The following is a 15,663-nucleotide window of genomic DNA, read 5'->3' as shown; positions in this document are numbered from 1 at the left end:
ATTAATGACAGGCTCACGAATAGGAAACTGTTTATAAAACTCATTTGTAGCATGTCTCTGGCTTAGGAGGCTGAGGAATTCAAAATAGTATTATGTTGTCATTCTATTTTTGTGTCTGTCTCTTCTTCTGCTTGAAACAAAAGAATTTTGTAGGTTTTCGAAAATTTAGAATTTTTTGGCAGCTGTTTGGATTTATGAAGTGTGTATTTGTGAAGTGTGTGAAATCTGGCAATGTGATTGTTACCTCTGGCTCCAAGGGAAGGAATATACTGACAGCAAGTTCCTGATATGTCTGAAACAAGGAAAAAAATGTGTAAAACAAAGAATTATTTACATTCTGTTTATCCATTGGAACTATTCTGGACATTATGTGATATTCCAAACTTCAAATTGTCCAAGAATAGTATTTTGAACCCCAAATTTGCAAACCACACAAGTAATTTCCATTCAAAATCAAGGTTGTTGCTTTAAAAGAAAGGTATTTTAAGAAAAGATATAGCCAAATAAAGTTCATGAAATTACTCTAGGTTACCATTTTTTCCATCTTGTTGATGAATAGTTAAATTATATTTTACAGCTCCTTACATATTATGAGGATTAGTAGTATAATTTTTCCAAATGGAAACCTCAACATCCAGTTAATCCACAGATTAAGGATCTGGTGCCTTGCGACTCTTGCCAGGACTACTGGAACAGATACAATCTTAAATTGGTCTTAGATAAACCATAATGTCTTTAGTTCCTGTACAGAAATGTGTGTGCTATGGCTACTGAACAAGCAAAACTGTCTCTCCACCTCATTTGTACAAAATAACCTCTATCACTGCTGGCTGACATTTCCATTTGTGCACTGTTACCCCTTCAGAGGCAGAAGACAAAATACACTTGTTCAACTCTGAGTCTTCTTTTATCATCTGAAATGAAAAGACCTGTATTTTCCCCATTTAAAAAAATGGTTAAAGAGTGGGACCTGGAATGCAATGAATTGAAGAGACTGAATGCTAGATGCTATTAGATGCACATATCAAAAATCAGTTTGACTGCTTCAGTTGTCAGTACCCCAATGCTGCTTATATTTCACAGTCCTGTTTATATACTAGAGTAACTTGTGTTTAGTAGTGTGAATTGTGGTATTTGTTTAATAGGTATTGTACTTAATGTCAGACTGCTGACCACCTAAACCTTTAAGGGCTGGGAAGAATGACAACTGTAAAGAAATACATGCACAACTCATAAGACAGGCACTGCTACTTCAGGATACAACTGAGACCCTCTGTACAACTGATTCAAAAAGATGTTGAAAAAAACTATTAAGTACCAATCCTGAAATCTCTAAACAGTTAGTCTAGGAACTGCTATATTAACGAGATGAATAACAAGATGACCCACATGACCAATATTACCATGTGACTGGTGTTGTTTATTGCTTTTTTTAGATTTCTAATCCTGCAACTTTAAAGACAGTTTCATGACTGAGGGATATGTTGTGTACACTTGGAAATGACAGTATCACAACCCTAGATTTTTACCTGCACACTTCCAAGATTGGCACTTTCCATTAACCCCACATATGTAGAAAGCAGCAATCCTCAGATGTCCCAACACCTTATTACTGGTTGACATCACTGCACGTAAGCAAAATCCTTTAATGTTATTTTAGTGATCAGTGTGTTCCAAGAAAAGGATAAGAGTACTCTAAGTAAGTGCTGACACCAGGCCAGGACACATTTTGCAGGATAGTTCTCTGCAGTTATTAATTGGTCCCTGAGCTTCTCTACTGCACTTTTTTAAAACTGTAGAAAGTTTTACACCCCAAATTTTCCAATGCATCTTTTCCCAATATTTTGTGCACCCTTTTAAAAACTGAATTTGAGAGATGAGTTCAAACTGTGCCTAACTTACGACTTTCTTAGATGGAAAACAACACCTGCAAAACCCTAAAACTTTGCTACCTCAAACCCAGTGAAATAAAAACAGCTGTGAAATTTCAATACAATGTCTTACATATTTTATTTGTAATACTTTTTCCCTGCTGGATATGAATCAATAAGCATGAGTTAGGCTATCACCATTCATAGGTAATACTTCCATGCTAGATGTGCAGCTCCTGGGTCTAAGGACAGGGACCTACAGAGGCACATTTTAGTGAAGAACTGAAGCTTCCTAAACCACTCTTACTTTCTGGCAATTTCTGTGCTTATGGACTTGTTGAGACTGTGGAGACACTTTTGGAGCGGGAAATTTCAAAATTCTTTTGATTGCAGATTTAATTGGATTCATTAATTACCACCGAGCTTTTAAATTATTTTCCTGTTTGTTACATGTTCTGTATTACATGTGCAGTTAAAAGAAAGTCTGAAAAGCACATTCTGTAAATTTGAAGGAATAGAAACATTTATCCTTTAAGAACTAAGTTAGGTCATGGGACATCAAAAAGCTGTTGAATAGTCGCAGCTTTATTCTGCAATGATCTGGGTTAGATGTTAAAGGTTTTGTATCCTATTAACAATCTCCTGAGCTAACCAGCCCCTTAAATGTGATTACAAGGATCACGCATCTAAGACCTTCAAAAGGGGTTACGGAGCTCTTTTGATCAACTAAAGAAAATATCTGGCAAAGCTCAGGGTTGCTCTAGAGAAAAGTATGTATTCAATAAATAACTTATGCTTTGGGACATCCTTGAAAATTCATTATGGTAGATGGTATTTATGATCAAAAGAATACTGAACTAGATGTAGACAAACTCTGTAGTGGTTTTCCTAGAGGATATTTACTCAGGTGTTGCAGGAAGTACTGCTTCTCTGTAATAAACACCAAAGGGGAGGAGTTCCTTATATTTGCTACAGGCTGTGCTCAGTTAAGCAGCCAGAGAGGTCAAAAAGCACTTCCCCAGAGAGGTAAGTTCTTTGACTCTTATAGTGGTGGTCTTCTTCTAGTTAAGCATGCTTGTTTATTTTCTTAAGTTATAATTTATATATCTCCTGATCTTTTTGTGTGTCACTTGTTATTTGCATATGTAGAATGAGTAGAATACTATTATACTATTAAAAGATCATTTATAAAGACAAAAATAGATGAAAATCAGGGACATATGCCTTAGGTCCCACCAACTCTCTATGGCTGAGCTCAGCCCAGGATTTGAAGCCTGGCAGCCAAGGACCTCCTTTTGTAGGGAGGGTCCTGCCTACCTGCATCCTGAATTTATTTGGATGTAGCATGATCTTTCACAATATAGAAAACATTGCTTTAAGTAAATTATAGCCTTAATTTGGTGCCTTAATCACAAGGGCATTTTTCCCAAACTCCCACCCCTTCCCACTCCTTTTAGTTATTAAAAGCTTCTAAGAATGTAGAAGTCTGAATATATTAGTTCTAGAGTAAAAGAGATCTGTTCTACTTATGTATGTTCCGGGTCCATTACATTTTAATAATGAAGAGTAAGACATTCTAAAAGCAACTCCCTAATGTGATCTAATGTTGAAGATGCTTTGAAAGGTTGTCTGTTCATACTGCTTTCATATTTGTCACATAGTAATTTAAAGATAGTTTTCAGACTTGCGCCCACAATGCTTCTAATGAAGGTAAAAACTGTGTTAAAAGGCAAGGAGAAAGTCTGAAACTAATCTAATCACAATCTATTAAAAAGATAGTGTTGTATAGAAGCTATCTTGTGGCATTAAGCACAACAATCTCATACCAGGTACAGCTGGAGATGATGACACTACATTTATCTTTTATAATATATATGTGGATATTGTCAATGCATAACATTTGTCCTCAATTTTTTCAAATCTATTTTGGGGCAGAGAAAGCATATACCCATATTTACTCTAGAACTTTGAAATCTCATCTGAAAAGCTTTCTAGATAAAAGCAAAGCATTAAATTTTTGGGAAAATGAGGGGCAACAGCCAAGGCAGAGATGAGATGGAATAAAGTATATAAGGGAGTGAAAATAAAGGCGAAGGAAGCATGTGACTAGACTGCATGACACTGAATGTCACGTAATCATTTAATGTCCAAATTTTCCAGCGCAGCCAATGTCCATTTGACACACAGATTGTCATTCCCTAGGGGCATAAATTCCCTGTTTGTTTGAGCAGTGCCAAGCTCTATAGGCCTTGGACATGGGTTATGACTTTAACTGGTTTAAACTGAGACCCTTTTTGCAGCAACAGGCTGCCATTACTTATATATCATTTAGGATTACCTAAATGAAACAATTATGAGTTTTTTGGAGTTTCATAGACCATGTGAAATGAAAAATTAATTAATGAAGAAGATGTAAGGGTGTTCAATACTCCAAGTGATTTATCTGAGCCCTATCATGGGGTTTTGCCTTTGAGGCTCCTTTGACAGAGGGAGTGCTCAATAAAGAATTTTAGGTCTTCAGAGCTAAGGGATGGTAATGTCAGCACACAGCAAGAGTTAGAGGAGGTGGGTAGCAGTGGTTTTAAGACAGCACTGCTAGAAGTGGAAAGGGACATAGCAGCCAATCACTGATGTTACTGCTTTTCCCCATGATTGTGTTTAAAAACTCAGCTCCTTGCTCCAAGTCTTGGATGCATGCAAGCTCCTCCTGGGAGAAGAGCTATGAGTACCTCTCACTCCTTTTGCACCTGAATTTCCACTGAGAGGCTTCTAGCCTTTTTCTGATGGTGCACTCTGGCCAAGCTTCTGCATGATCAGAGGATTAGACTGTCATGCTTCTGCATGTGACCTGCCATCCACTAGACACGCAGGAAAAAGGCAGTGAGGTGCCAGGCACTCCTAAGCACAACTGGAAAGCAATGAGGGCTTTGCTCAGGGAGGGGAAAGCTTTCACTGAGTGTTGCTCCTGTAGTGATTTGAACCTGAAAGATATGGGTATTTTTACAGATGAGGCCCTATTATGCTAGTGCTTCCAACTGTAATCAGTAAAATGTGAACATAAAACTGGAAAGCTAATTCTGTATTTTTATAGGGTCTCAAGTGGGAAAAGAGAGACCGTTATGAAGGGACAGAGCAGCCAGCAACAAAAGGAGTTAATACAGTCTATATGGGATGTTAATCTATCCCTCATAAATTTCTACATGCATAATGTAGTGCACAGTCTAAAACTGTCAACAACCTTTTTACAATAAAGTAGTAGTACTTGGATGAAGAAAATCAAAGAGGCCTCTTGTCCTTACACATATCTGGCTCATGGCTGCTTAGCTTTGGAGTTTCAGAAGTTTCTGTTGATGATTTTCCCACAGGGAGGAATTTCATAAAGTTTCTTGTCTGTGTGATTGATGGCTGGGATGGGATAAGCAGCCATACCTGCTAGAAATATTCACATGGAAAGACCATCCATTAACTACCTGGTGTCTACTCTGCTTTTGAGAAAGATGTAGAACATAGATAGCTCTGAAATAGTTCATCTTGTGTCAGACCTGTCTGAAAACAAAACCCACATTCGAATGTTATCAGAAAAATGATAGGAGACAAGCTCAACACAACAGACAAAATTTCTCATGGAGGTACATGGTCACCAGTGCTAACAGTTCTTTGCAGTGAATTTGACAGAGATATTGCAAAGAAAACATAACCAGTACAATTAATGCCTGCTTCATGCACCACATAGCAGCAGTACTTATAAAATTCATCCATTTCTAATTTTTGAGTACTTTGTCTTGGAACTTCACCCTGCTATTACGTTATTACACTTATGTTATGCTCTCCTCTGTAACGGGAGAGCAGTGGGAGTGCAGGAGATGTGAATTATTTTTAGAGAGACAGGTGGATGTCCCTTAGGTTTCGTCAGGGCAGCGCAGGGCAGCCCCAAGGGCAGGGGCAGCAGTTCACCCGTGCAAGCCAGCAGCCTCGCCGGCCGTGTAATCCCCGCGGGGCGGACCGGGGTGCGGGTCTGTGACCCGGCTGTGCCCGTGGCCGGCCCGGGATCCCCCGTGCCCGTGGCCGGCCCTGCCGCCGCCGCAGTCCCGCCGGGAGGGAGCCCGGGCCGCCCCGGCTGTGCCCCCGGCGCGCCCTGCCCGGGGCGGGCCGAGCCCTCCCGGCTTTGCCTGCGGGGGATTAGCGGGGCAAAGCGCTCATCCGCCGCTGACCCCGGGGCGGGCCCGAGCCGGGCCGGGCCGTCCGCAGCAGGAGGAGGAGGAGGAGGAGGGCGAAGCCGAGGGACGGTGCCGGAGGTGGCGCGGCCCCTGCCCCCTCAGCGGGGCTGGCTCTGCGGGGACCGGAGGTTTCGCTGCGGGTAATCCCCGGCGGGAGCGGCGGGCAGGGCACCAGGGCGAGTCCCGGCGCCGCTGCCGGAGCGGGGGCTCCCCAGGGAGCTGCGCTGCCCGGCGGCCACGCCTCGCCGAGGGGCTTCGGGGCGGCCCCGCGGGATGGTGGCCCGGCCCCGGGGGTGGCGCGGGCCGGGCCGGGCCGGGCCGGTGCCTCCCGCCGCAGCCCCGGGCGGGACGGGACGGGCGCGCTCGGCTGGGGATGGGCCGGGGCTGCCAGAGCCGGGAGCTCGCGGCATGTGCGGAATGGCTCTTGCGGTCTCTCGTTCAGATGAATCCTGCTTGGTTCCACTTTTTCCTTTTTTCCTTTTTTTTTTTTTTTTTTTTTTTTTTTTTTTTTTGTAGTCGGCAGAGCTGCCCTGCCCGCGGCGAGCAGCCGGGCGCTCCCGGAGCCTGGCAGCGCGCTGGGGACCCGCGGGGCTGCGGCGTGACCCTGCCTGGCCGTGCCCGCTGCCCGCTCACACCCGCGGCTTTGCTTCTTGCCCGCAACGCCTTCCTATCTTGCTATCAAGTTACTGTAACGCCTTAATTTCAAGCCCCCACAAAGCTCCTTGATACAGCGGCTAAATTAATTTTGAGTTGCCACTTTTCTGTTGTTAGAAGTTCTGAGAAATACAGAGTGAGGTCACACCGTATTGGTTTTTATGGCTTTATAAAGTTTTACTGTGTTAAAATAGGGAAGATAAGTGATGCTTTAGCTTTGAAAGCCAAGTTATTTGCTAATATATTGATCTAGTGTCTAGTCATTGAAAAATTATTCTCATCACTTGCAGTGCCTCTATTCTGGGAGCCACAAAATTAGGTAGATATAATTCAGTTCATGGATTGCTAATGTCAGTTCATTACTTCTGGTGGCACAAAGTCCAAATACAATTTGATAATGAGCCGTTCCCCCTTCCACTATTAATCTTGTTTCATGATTGTAATGCCCTTGCAAAAATATTGTCTTTTGGATGACGATTGCCACAAAAGTCTTTAGCTATTATTTGTTTTCAAAACATCAGAGCTTTTAAAATTGACAACGGTAATTAAATTTAGCATTTTGTTTCCTCGCTCTTTTCATACCCTCTTTCTATAACTCAATATCGGCTTTAGAATAGGTTTGGGTTCTGTACTAGCATGTTTACACTCTGAAGGATTGCAATCTAGTGGGTAGCCCACTAGAATGCTTACAGCCCTTGCTGATTCTTTAACTTGTTGTTATAAAAATCCTCTCTAATGGAGTTACCTTAGAACTGTAAACCTTAGCTCCTGAGTGACTTGGGCTGTTGTGGGGCATGGCAAGGAATGGATAGAAACCAAGGTGGAACCTAGCACTGAAGTAGATCCCTTGCATCTGTGCCCTCTGAGAACATTCAGATAATGAAGAGCTGGAGCCTCCCATGTGCAGGGCTGGCCAGTTCAGTCTGCAGCAAGTCAAAATGTCAAGATCAGCTGAATAATAATCCTCAGATGAAATGTCAGTGTGGACACCCAATATGCATTTATCAATAGAAGGAGATCAGGTACTGATACCACACAGTACTGCTTCTCCACTGCGTGCAGAAGTTTTACAAAGGTCGAGGAGTCCAGAGGCATCAAATGTCTCTGAAAGCTGTCTTGCTTTGTTGGGAAAGTTGTCACTGGATGACAGTCACCAGAGAAAAAAAGTGTTTTTAAAAACAGAAGAAGCAGTTACCTAGCCTTTCAGAGAGTAAACATTAAAAAGTGGCCTCAAAACCAGATCAGTTTTTTCTGTGAACAGCCCTAAGATTGGTGTATGCATTTTGAATTGTGCCCAGGAGATGTGTTGTACTTGCCTAAACTGATCACCACTTCTTGCCTCCAAATGCTTTACATAACCATTTATTCCTTCATTTACATTAATTTAGGGTTTGGTTGTTGGGTTCAGAGTTTGCTTGGCAATGTCATTGCATGATGCTTGCCTTGTTTGTACATCATCAGACAATGTCCAAGTTGCCTGAGAGCTTTCAGGTGATGAGATGTGGCTAGCTTGCAGTTTTCCTGGCTGTAGGATGGAAGCTGATTCTTATTGTGTGAGTTGTCAAGCTAAAACTCTTTATTCCAGCATTTAAGTAGATAGAATTAATATAACTTAGCATGGCTGCACCTGAGGCAGTGTAACTGGGCTCCTGTTGTAGGCAATGGAAACTCAGCCAGTAGAATCAACAGTGTCTGGAGATTAAGCTGTTTTATGCTAAAATAAATGCTAACCAGGTGAAGTGAATAAATTTTTTTTTTTTTTTTTTTTTTTGCTTTGACTGAAATGGAATTACAGCATGTAACTTAGGTTCTAATAAGTGTATTTTACATGTCAGCTTAGGTGAAGCCTACCTATATTGATGTCTTGTGTCTTTCTTACTCATGTAAGCACACAACAATGAAAGACATGGACTGACTGAGAAGGTTGTTGATTTTTATTCTTCATCTCCCATAGCTGGGACTAAAGAGATCTTTTTTCCCTATGGAAGGCTTCTTGCAGAGGGAAGGACAATTGAAAGCAATGGGGATTATATAGAGTAGAAAGTAGTAAGCAAATTGATGTGCAGTTGAAGAGGATAATTCGTCTAGACATATGGAGAGAACAAAAATTATGCAATTATGCAAATTTGTTGTTGTTGTTTTAGAGTGAAATTATAATGCTTAATGCATTCAGCTTATGAAAAATGAAGTAAAAAAAACACAGCCTGCAAACCTCCAAACACTTGTCTTTAACTAATGGCTAAACTAGATAATCTGCTCACACTGAGCTTAGACTTAAATATAGTTCCCATTCAGGTATAGGTTGCATCACCATCGAAATCAGAGGCCAAATATTCCCCCAGAATTCAATGGGGGTGATATTTGAATTTCCAGAGCAAAACTTACTTTTTGAATGATGGCTAAGATAATATACTGCCTAAATGAATCATTATTGGTCTAGCTGAGAATCTGAGCTGTAGTCCATGCTCTTAGTTGAATAATCAAATTATTTGGACATTTATCCAGAATTTGCTGGGTGCTAGTACGATGAAGGGCATATTGTAGCCTCCTGCTTTTTGACTTGTTTTGAGAATTCCATGTGGCAGCCTTTAACTTTTTTATTAAGTACTTGTCAGTGTGGCATAACTCACGAAATAAGAAGAAATGTGGTTTGGGATTTGATTGTGCCATTGCATTAAGTATTTGAAGGCCCCACTGTGCCTTGTGATCAGGGCCAGACCAAAGAACTTCCAAATTAGATCTTGAATAAAGCAATAAAGGGGGTGAAAAAGTGAGGTGAGATGGAGTTTTTTATTTGATATAGTAAGCTGTCTATTTTAGTTTGTTTTGGTTTTGTTAGAGTGATTACTTTTTCTGGCATCCATTAGGCAAGAGGCTGAAGTTTCACAATCTGAAGGGATGTGTTGTGTCACCTTCAGAGAGGTAACAGACCTGATAAACCATGTGTGCCAGTGTTCTTGGCACCTGGCATCTGCCAGGTGACATACAGCAAGAATGTCTGGCACAATTCAGGGTAGGATGTGTGCAGAAGCTGTCTGGTTAAACATAATGTTTGCAATATGAAGGAGAGAGTGATGTGCACAAACTAAACAGATGAGAACCTCATTAGGTGTGTTTTGAACTGAATTGATGAGGTCCTGGGTCCAGTTTTCAAGATCAGAAAGTTGTGGTAGCCAGGAGACAAGATGCTGATGGGAGCCTAAAGGCTGCATTCATTGTAGTTAAATGCTACTTTGCTTGGCTAATCCTGTAGGCTGCCTGTATGGAGGAAAATGAATGACATGAGGCAAGGGGATCTCATTTTATTGGCTGTTTATGGAGGAAATGAGTATATTTTCAAGTGAGATGAAGATCCATCCAGAAACTATGGAGGGGGGAAGGTTTATAAAAAGGTTGCACAATTAAGTGGTGTGGAACAGTGGTGAAAATATTGGATTAACATATAATATTCTATGTGAAATTTAGGCTTCATTGTGCTTTCAACCCAGCTGGCAGAAGCAAAACCAATTGTTTATTCCCACATGACTGTGTTATCTCTAATGCTCTGTGACTTTGACTAAAGCCCTCCACAGGTCCATTGGTTTTTGTCTGAAGCTTTGGGTGTGATAAATGTACTTCACTGAGTTGCCTTGGCAGCAGTAGGATAGTCCAGAGGAGATATATTGTGTTCTACAGCTCTCCAAACTGACTGGATATTGAAAATGATGGAGAATGTGGTCTGCCAGCACAGCTGCTGAACAGGGCATCTCTTGATGTCTATAATATTTGTCCTGAAGTCTGCTGTATAGGGCACATATGTTTGATGGGAAGCAAAAAGTCCCATAGGAATGGCTCATAGGGATTCTCACCCAGTTTGTTCTTATAATGGGCACCATTAAAAAAACACCAACCAACCAACCAACCAAAAGAACCCCAAACCCTGTTTTCTTGGAACTCCAAATCTATTTTTTTTCCTTGCCTTGAATATCCTGAATTTAATTGCTGTGTCAGTCTGTTTGAATCTCTCAAACTTAGAGGACAATGTACTCTGATTTAAACTTTGTTTCATGAGCTCATTAAGAACTGTAACAAACACAACAAAGAGGGGCTCAAGCCCCTTTTGCCTAGGTCAGTCTATGAATTCATTTATTTACCATTCAAGCCATAAGGTTTCATAATTTATAACCTAGAACTCTTAATTTGTACATTCTCAAGCAAAATAAAACTTATCTGGGGGTAAGAGACCACTTATCCCTTCTTCTCTGTCAGGGTACAGGTGTTCCCTTTATCACACCAAGCAGCAGGGAGGCCTCAGCAGTCCAGCTCCTGTTGGATTTGCTTATAAAGCTTTTTGAGAAAGCTAGTATTTTATACCTTCCAGCTTGGAGGTTTGGTCATTTTTTATAAGTAAGCAGATTCTGGAGAAACTGCAACAGGAGAGATGACAGGAGACAGAGATTTGCTGGTGATAATGGTGCTCAATGGTCACTTTGAACTCTTTCTGGCCACCTCTTGGTGCCCTTGCTTGGACTTACTGGCACTGAGCCCAGCATCCATCAGGACTCACCAGCAGGTTAGCCAAAATCAGAGCAGAAGCTGAGTACTGAACACACCAGAAGTATTTTGAAAAGTTCTTTTTTTCATAGCTGTTCAAAGGTCCCAGTTTAGAGGTTTGGATCAAGTTCTAAATTGTGGTGGCTTTTAAGTAAATTTTTAATGGTATGATAAATTGTCCAATTGGTTGGGCATCCAGACATATTCCAGGAGTAGTCCAATTTATTGCTGAAATATGAGGTTAAATCATTATCAGCTTTCACAACTTCACTGAGATGTAATAACACATTATCCATCATCCAGAATAGAACACTTGAAATCATTCTATTTAATATATTTTTAATAATAGAAGGCAAAACTAAAAAAATTATCTGCAGGGACTTGTTCTTAAACTTGGTTAAAGTGAGGAAACATGGTATTCAGTATAATTTACTCAAGTTATGATTTTGAAGCTGTAAATAAATAAAAAAAAAGAACTAGGATGAATAATTTTTTTCTGGAATAGCACTCTTAAATTATTGAACTAAGTATGACAGCTACTGAATGCATATTTTTAAGTATGTGATGACTTTTCTCAAGACCAGATGATGTGTAACTGGTGTGATTTTCAAAGGAAAACAGAAGCACATGGCAGTATCTCTAGCACTTTTTCTCAGGTAGCCAAATAGCACCTGCAGGATCATGTTTCCTTTTAACAGTTCTCATTGTACCAGTCTGCAGACAAATAAGCAACTGATACTGGGAGTCGGTGAATTTCAGTTTCGTTCTGTCAATGTGTAGGGAATTAATGAAGTCTGGGAGGCTGTCTGAAGCACCAGGTTGGAATGTTACTTCTTAAAGTGTTCTGCTTCATTTTAAACATCCTTGCAGCAGGATGGACCTTTGCTTATTTGGAGATTCAAGGTATCAGAGTTCCCTGCTTGGCTCTGGCACAGTCTAAATATGCAAAGCTATTCTTTGAGTTCCTGTGTCAGAAATGCTCATCCTTTAAAGGGAGGAATTAGATCTTCCTTTCTTCAGCACTGTGTATCTCCTGCTGCTTAAGTCAGAAGCTCCTGTGTTTTTTTGTAATAGCAGGCTCTAGATTTTGATGGAAAATTAAATATTCTATAGAAAATAGCCTGTATGTAGACAAGCTTCAGTGTGGTTTGGGTTCCTCAGTTCTTATGAAGGCAACCATTGATACCTTTTTATATTTTCCTCTTATAAAAAGAAAATTCACTAGTTACAGGTTTAGTATCCAGTAAGATCTCAAACAAATAGCCTCAATTTAAAAAACTAAAGCTTAGAGAAATTTTGAAATTATATCATTATTGAAACTCTCAAAGCAAGGGTTTGAGATTATGAATCCTCATCCTTTTATCATCCCCAGTTTAATTATTGTTTCATGTAGTTCCCTAATTACTGCAGAGTGCAGAAGCTCATTACAAAGCATTTATATATGAAGTGATTAAAAAAGACCAACAGAATGATTATATTTGAGCACTACTTTAATGGCAAGGAAAAATAAAGTTGTGACTCATTTTTGTTCTTTTTTGGGGCTTTGCCTGAATGTGGTGAGGTTCCCAAGGCATGAATAAAGACTAGGCATAAGGTGATGCCTTAGGAAGAGACTACAGTCAGTGTCCTGGCTGAGCTGAGCTTTTGTGAATCCCTTGGGGCAGCAGAAAGAAGCAAATTTTGAATCTGGAATGGACAACTGAGGATATACTTATTACAGCTGTATGTCTCTGGATCTTGATCTTTACTTTGACCTTAACCTGCAATAGTGATAGGATTTCTTTGTATCAGGTCAAATTGAGCCATTTAGTTCCCACAGTATTTGGAATCAAGGAGCTGGGTCAGTACTGGCTGCAGGACCAAGTACACAACAGACTGCTGTGGGTTTCCTGGTGAATTGTATCTGTCATGGACCAGGGTGTTGGTGTAGCCTGGTCAGTGGTGGATACAATTCAATCATTGTAAAAGGTGTTTCTTTTACGGTATGTAAACCAGTTGTTAAAGGATGTACCTTGGTAAGTGTGTTTTCAATGACTGAGAGTGCTTGACTGTCAGACGATCATGGCATTGTGAGATCTGTCACTTTGATTTGCTTGCCCTTTTGAGATCTATCATAATTCAAATCCTAAGAATAGGCCTGTAAAAACAATTGTTTGCTGAAAGAAGAGTTTGAATAAACCTAAGGCTACTATTTAACATTTTTTTTGTGTGGGTTTCTTTCCACTTCTTGCCTAATTCTTAGTAATGGATGTAAAGTCTTTGGGATTTTATGAACTTGACTCTCATTCCCCTGTCCCTTGAAAGATCCCAGAGTGACAATATATATTCATTGAAGTGCATGGGAAAGCTTCCACTGGCTTCTCTCAAACTTGAATTTGATTTTAATTATCATTTGAAATTCCCTTCATCTGATACTGAGTTAACTGCACATACCTTTATCTGATATTGTGCAATCTACACAATATCAAATGAAGGGAAATTCAAGTGCTGCAGTTCTTGTTCATTATGCTTTCTGTGCCTGCACACTGTATGCAAAAACATTTCTAGTGTTTGAGGCTGGAATGTGTATTTCTCTTTCCATTCCTAGGAAGCAAATTGCTATTAACTGTTTGTTGAGTGAACATTTCTTTTTCCTAGGAGCCATCATTTGAGATGCTTCCGTTGACTGGGAAAACAATAATATTTGATAGCTTTCCTGATCCTTCAGATACCTGGGAAATAATTGAGACTATTGGCAAAGGAACTTATGGAAAAGTTTTCAAGGTGTTGAATAAGAAAAATGGCAGCAAAGCAGCAGTCAAAATTTTGGATCCTGTTCATGTAAGTTACTTAAATTACTTGGTAAATTGTGAGTTTATGTAGTCTTTTTTCTCTTAATCTTTGTATATAATTTGTATATAATTTATATGAGAAGTGACAGTGAAATAAACTATTTCAGCTTGCTCCATATCAAGCTAGGTATCAATGCATTTTTCTTATCATAAGTGATTTTGGAAGTGGTTGCTTATGGTAAAAGTCAGAAATAAATTTTGTTACTTTTACTTTGTTACCCCTTTTCTCTTGTTTTCAGAAGCAGAGCTGATTATTTTCCTTTCCAGTACTAGATGTCCTAGTTTATTCTATTTTTACTGTCGTTCCCTTTCCTTTTTTTAAGTTTTTGACATACAGGCCAGTCAGGAAGTTATATATTTCTAAGTACTTTAGCAGTACCTTCAAGCATATGAGTACACTCTTGTAGCTGAGTTACATGCTGTGAATGATACTTCAGATATAAAATAACATACTCTATTGTTATTGTTCATTCTGTGTTTTCTGAATGTTCCAAAATATGTAGGTCTCACAGAGGAATCCATCTTTTCAAATGGAGAATGCAAAGGGATTAGCTCTACACACAAAGCACCAGGCAACTGGGAGGTGGAAATATGAAGTTGTAGAGCATGGTTTTGTTCTCAATAACTGACATTTGTTGGTGGAAGATTAATGCTCAGAGTAAGGGAGAGCACTAGTCTGGTTTCTAAAGGCACACCCTACTGACTTCAGTGGTGCTGTACCTGGGGCTTTTCTGGAGAGCAAAACGTGGGAAAGCAGTTGTTCCTATTTCAGAGGCCCTTTTAAGTTCATCTTCTGCCCTCCCAGTAAAGATTTGTGAGGTATGGGCTTCCATGGCACTTCCATTCCTGGATGAGCATGCTGTGCTGTGTAGACCCTACAGATCTGGAGCTGCACAGCCACACAGGGCTCTTCTACCTCTGCACATCACAGTGCCAGATTATGGTCCCTTAGACACAAAAGTCTATGAAATATGTTGGTAGAAACGTAGTGTCTTCCATTATCTTTGCTGTGTTTCTTGCTGATCTGTTTTATATTTCAGCATGCTTTCAAAGCAACAAAAGGGTGCTCATCTCAATTCAGTATGACAACCTCTTCCAATTAAACATAACTTGCCAAGCAATAAGCATCTTAATGGGTTTGAATGTACTGGAAACTATTTCTGACTCTGTTGTATTCTGTAAATAAGGTTCTTGTACTTACAATAAATAGGCATGACTTCCTTGCCATTGGTGTTCATCTAAATGCCTCTTTGGCAGGAAATGCTTTTGCTTTCCTATGCTTCAGAAGTTTTCAGGAGTGATTCTTAAGTGGCAGCTGGCAATGGCAGGAATTGCTGAAGGAATCAGTGAAACTTTTAATGTTCTCTACACTTTGGAGGTTGCAGACAAAGATTAAAGGATCATGATAGGAAGAAAAAAGAAATAGTAAAGCTGCTGCTGGAGGAAAGAGAAATAGATTAATAGGAAAAAGGAATAGAATGTAAAGGAGACATAAGAAATAGAACGGATAAAGATGCAATATAAGAAATTGAAGATGGGCAAATGTATAACTGATGA

At 40.1% G+C, this 15,663-nt stretch overlaps 1 protein-coding gene across 1 annotated transcript in view; it reads left to right on the top strand.

Annotated features, from left to right (window-relative positions):
* Nucleotides 1-6,147: 6,147 nt before the first annotated feature.
* Nucleotides 6,148-15,663, top strand: part of LOC306800242 (myosin-IIIa-like) — a gene marked incomplete at its 3' end in the record, with an annotated part of 45,524 nt that continues 36,008 nt past the window's right edge. The window contains exons 1-2 of the mRNA XM_079302205.1: nucleotides 6,148-6,228; nucleotides 13,913-14,095. Coding sequence (XP_079158331.1) covers nucleotides 13,928-14,095 — 168 coding nt within the window. The 5' untranslated portion in view covers nucleotides 6,148-6,228; nucleotides 13,913-13,927. The remainder of the gene's footprint in view (nucleotides 6,229-13,912; nucleotides 14,096-15,663) is intronic.

Source organism: Erithacus rubecula (genome assembly GCF_903797595.1).
Source record: "Erithacus rubecula genome assembly, chromosome: 3".
Lineage (NCBI taxonomy): Eukaryota > Metazoa > Chordata > Aves > Passeriformes > Muscicapidae > Erithacus > Erithacus rubecula.
This window is presented reverse-complemented; position numbering and strand designations above follow the sequence as displayed.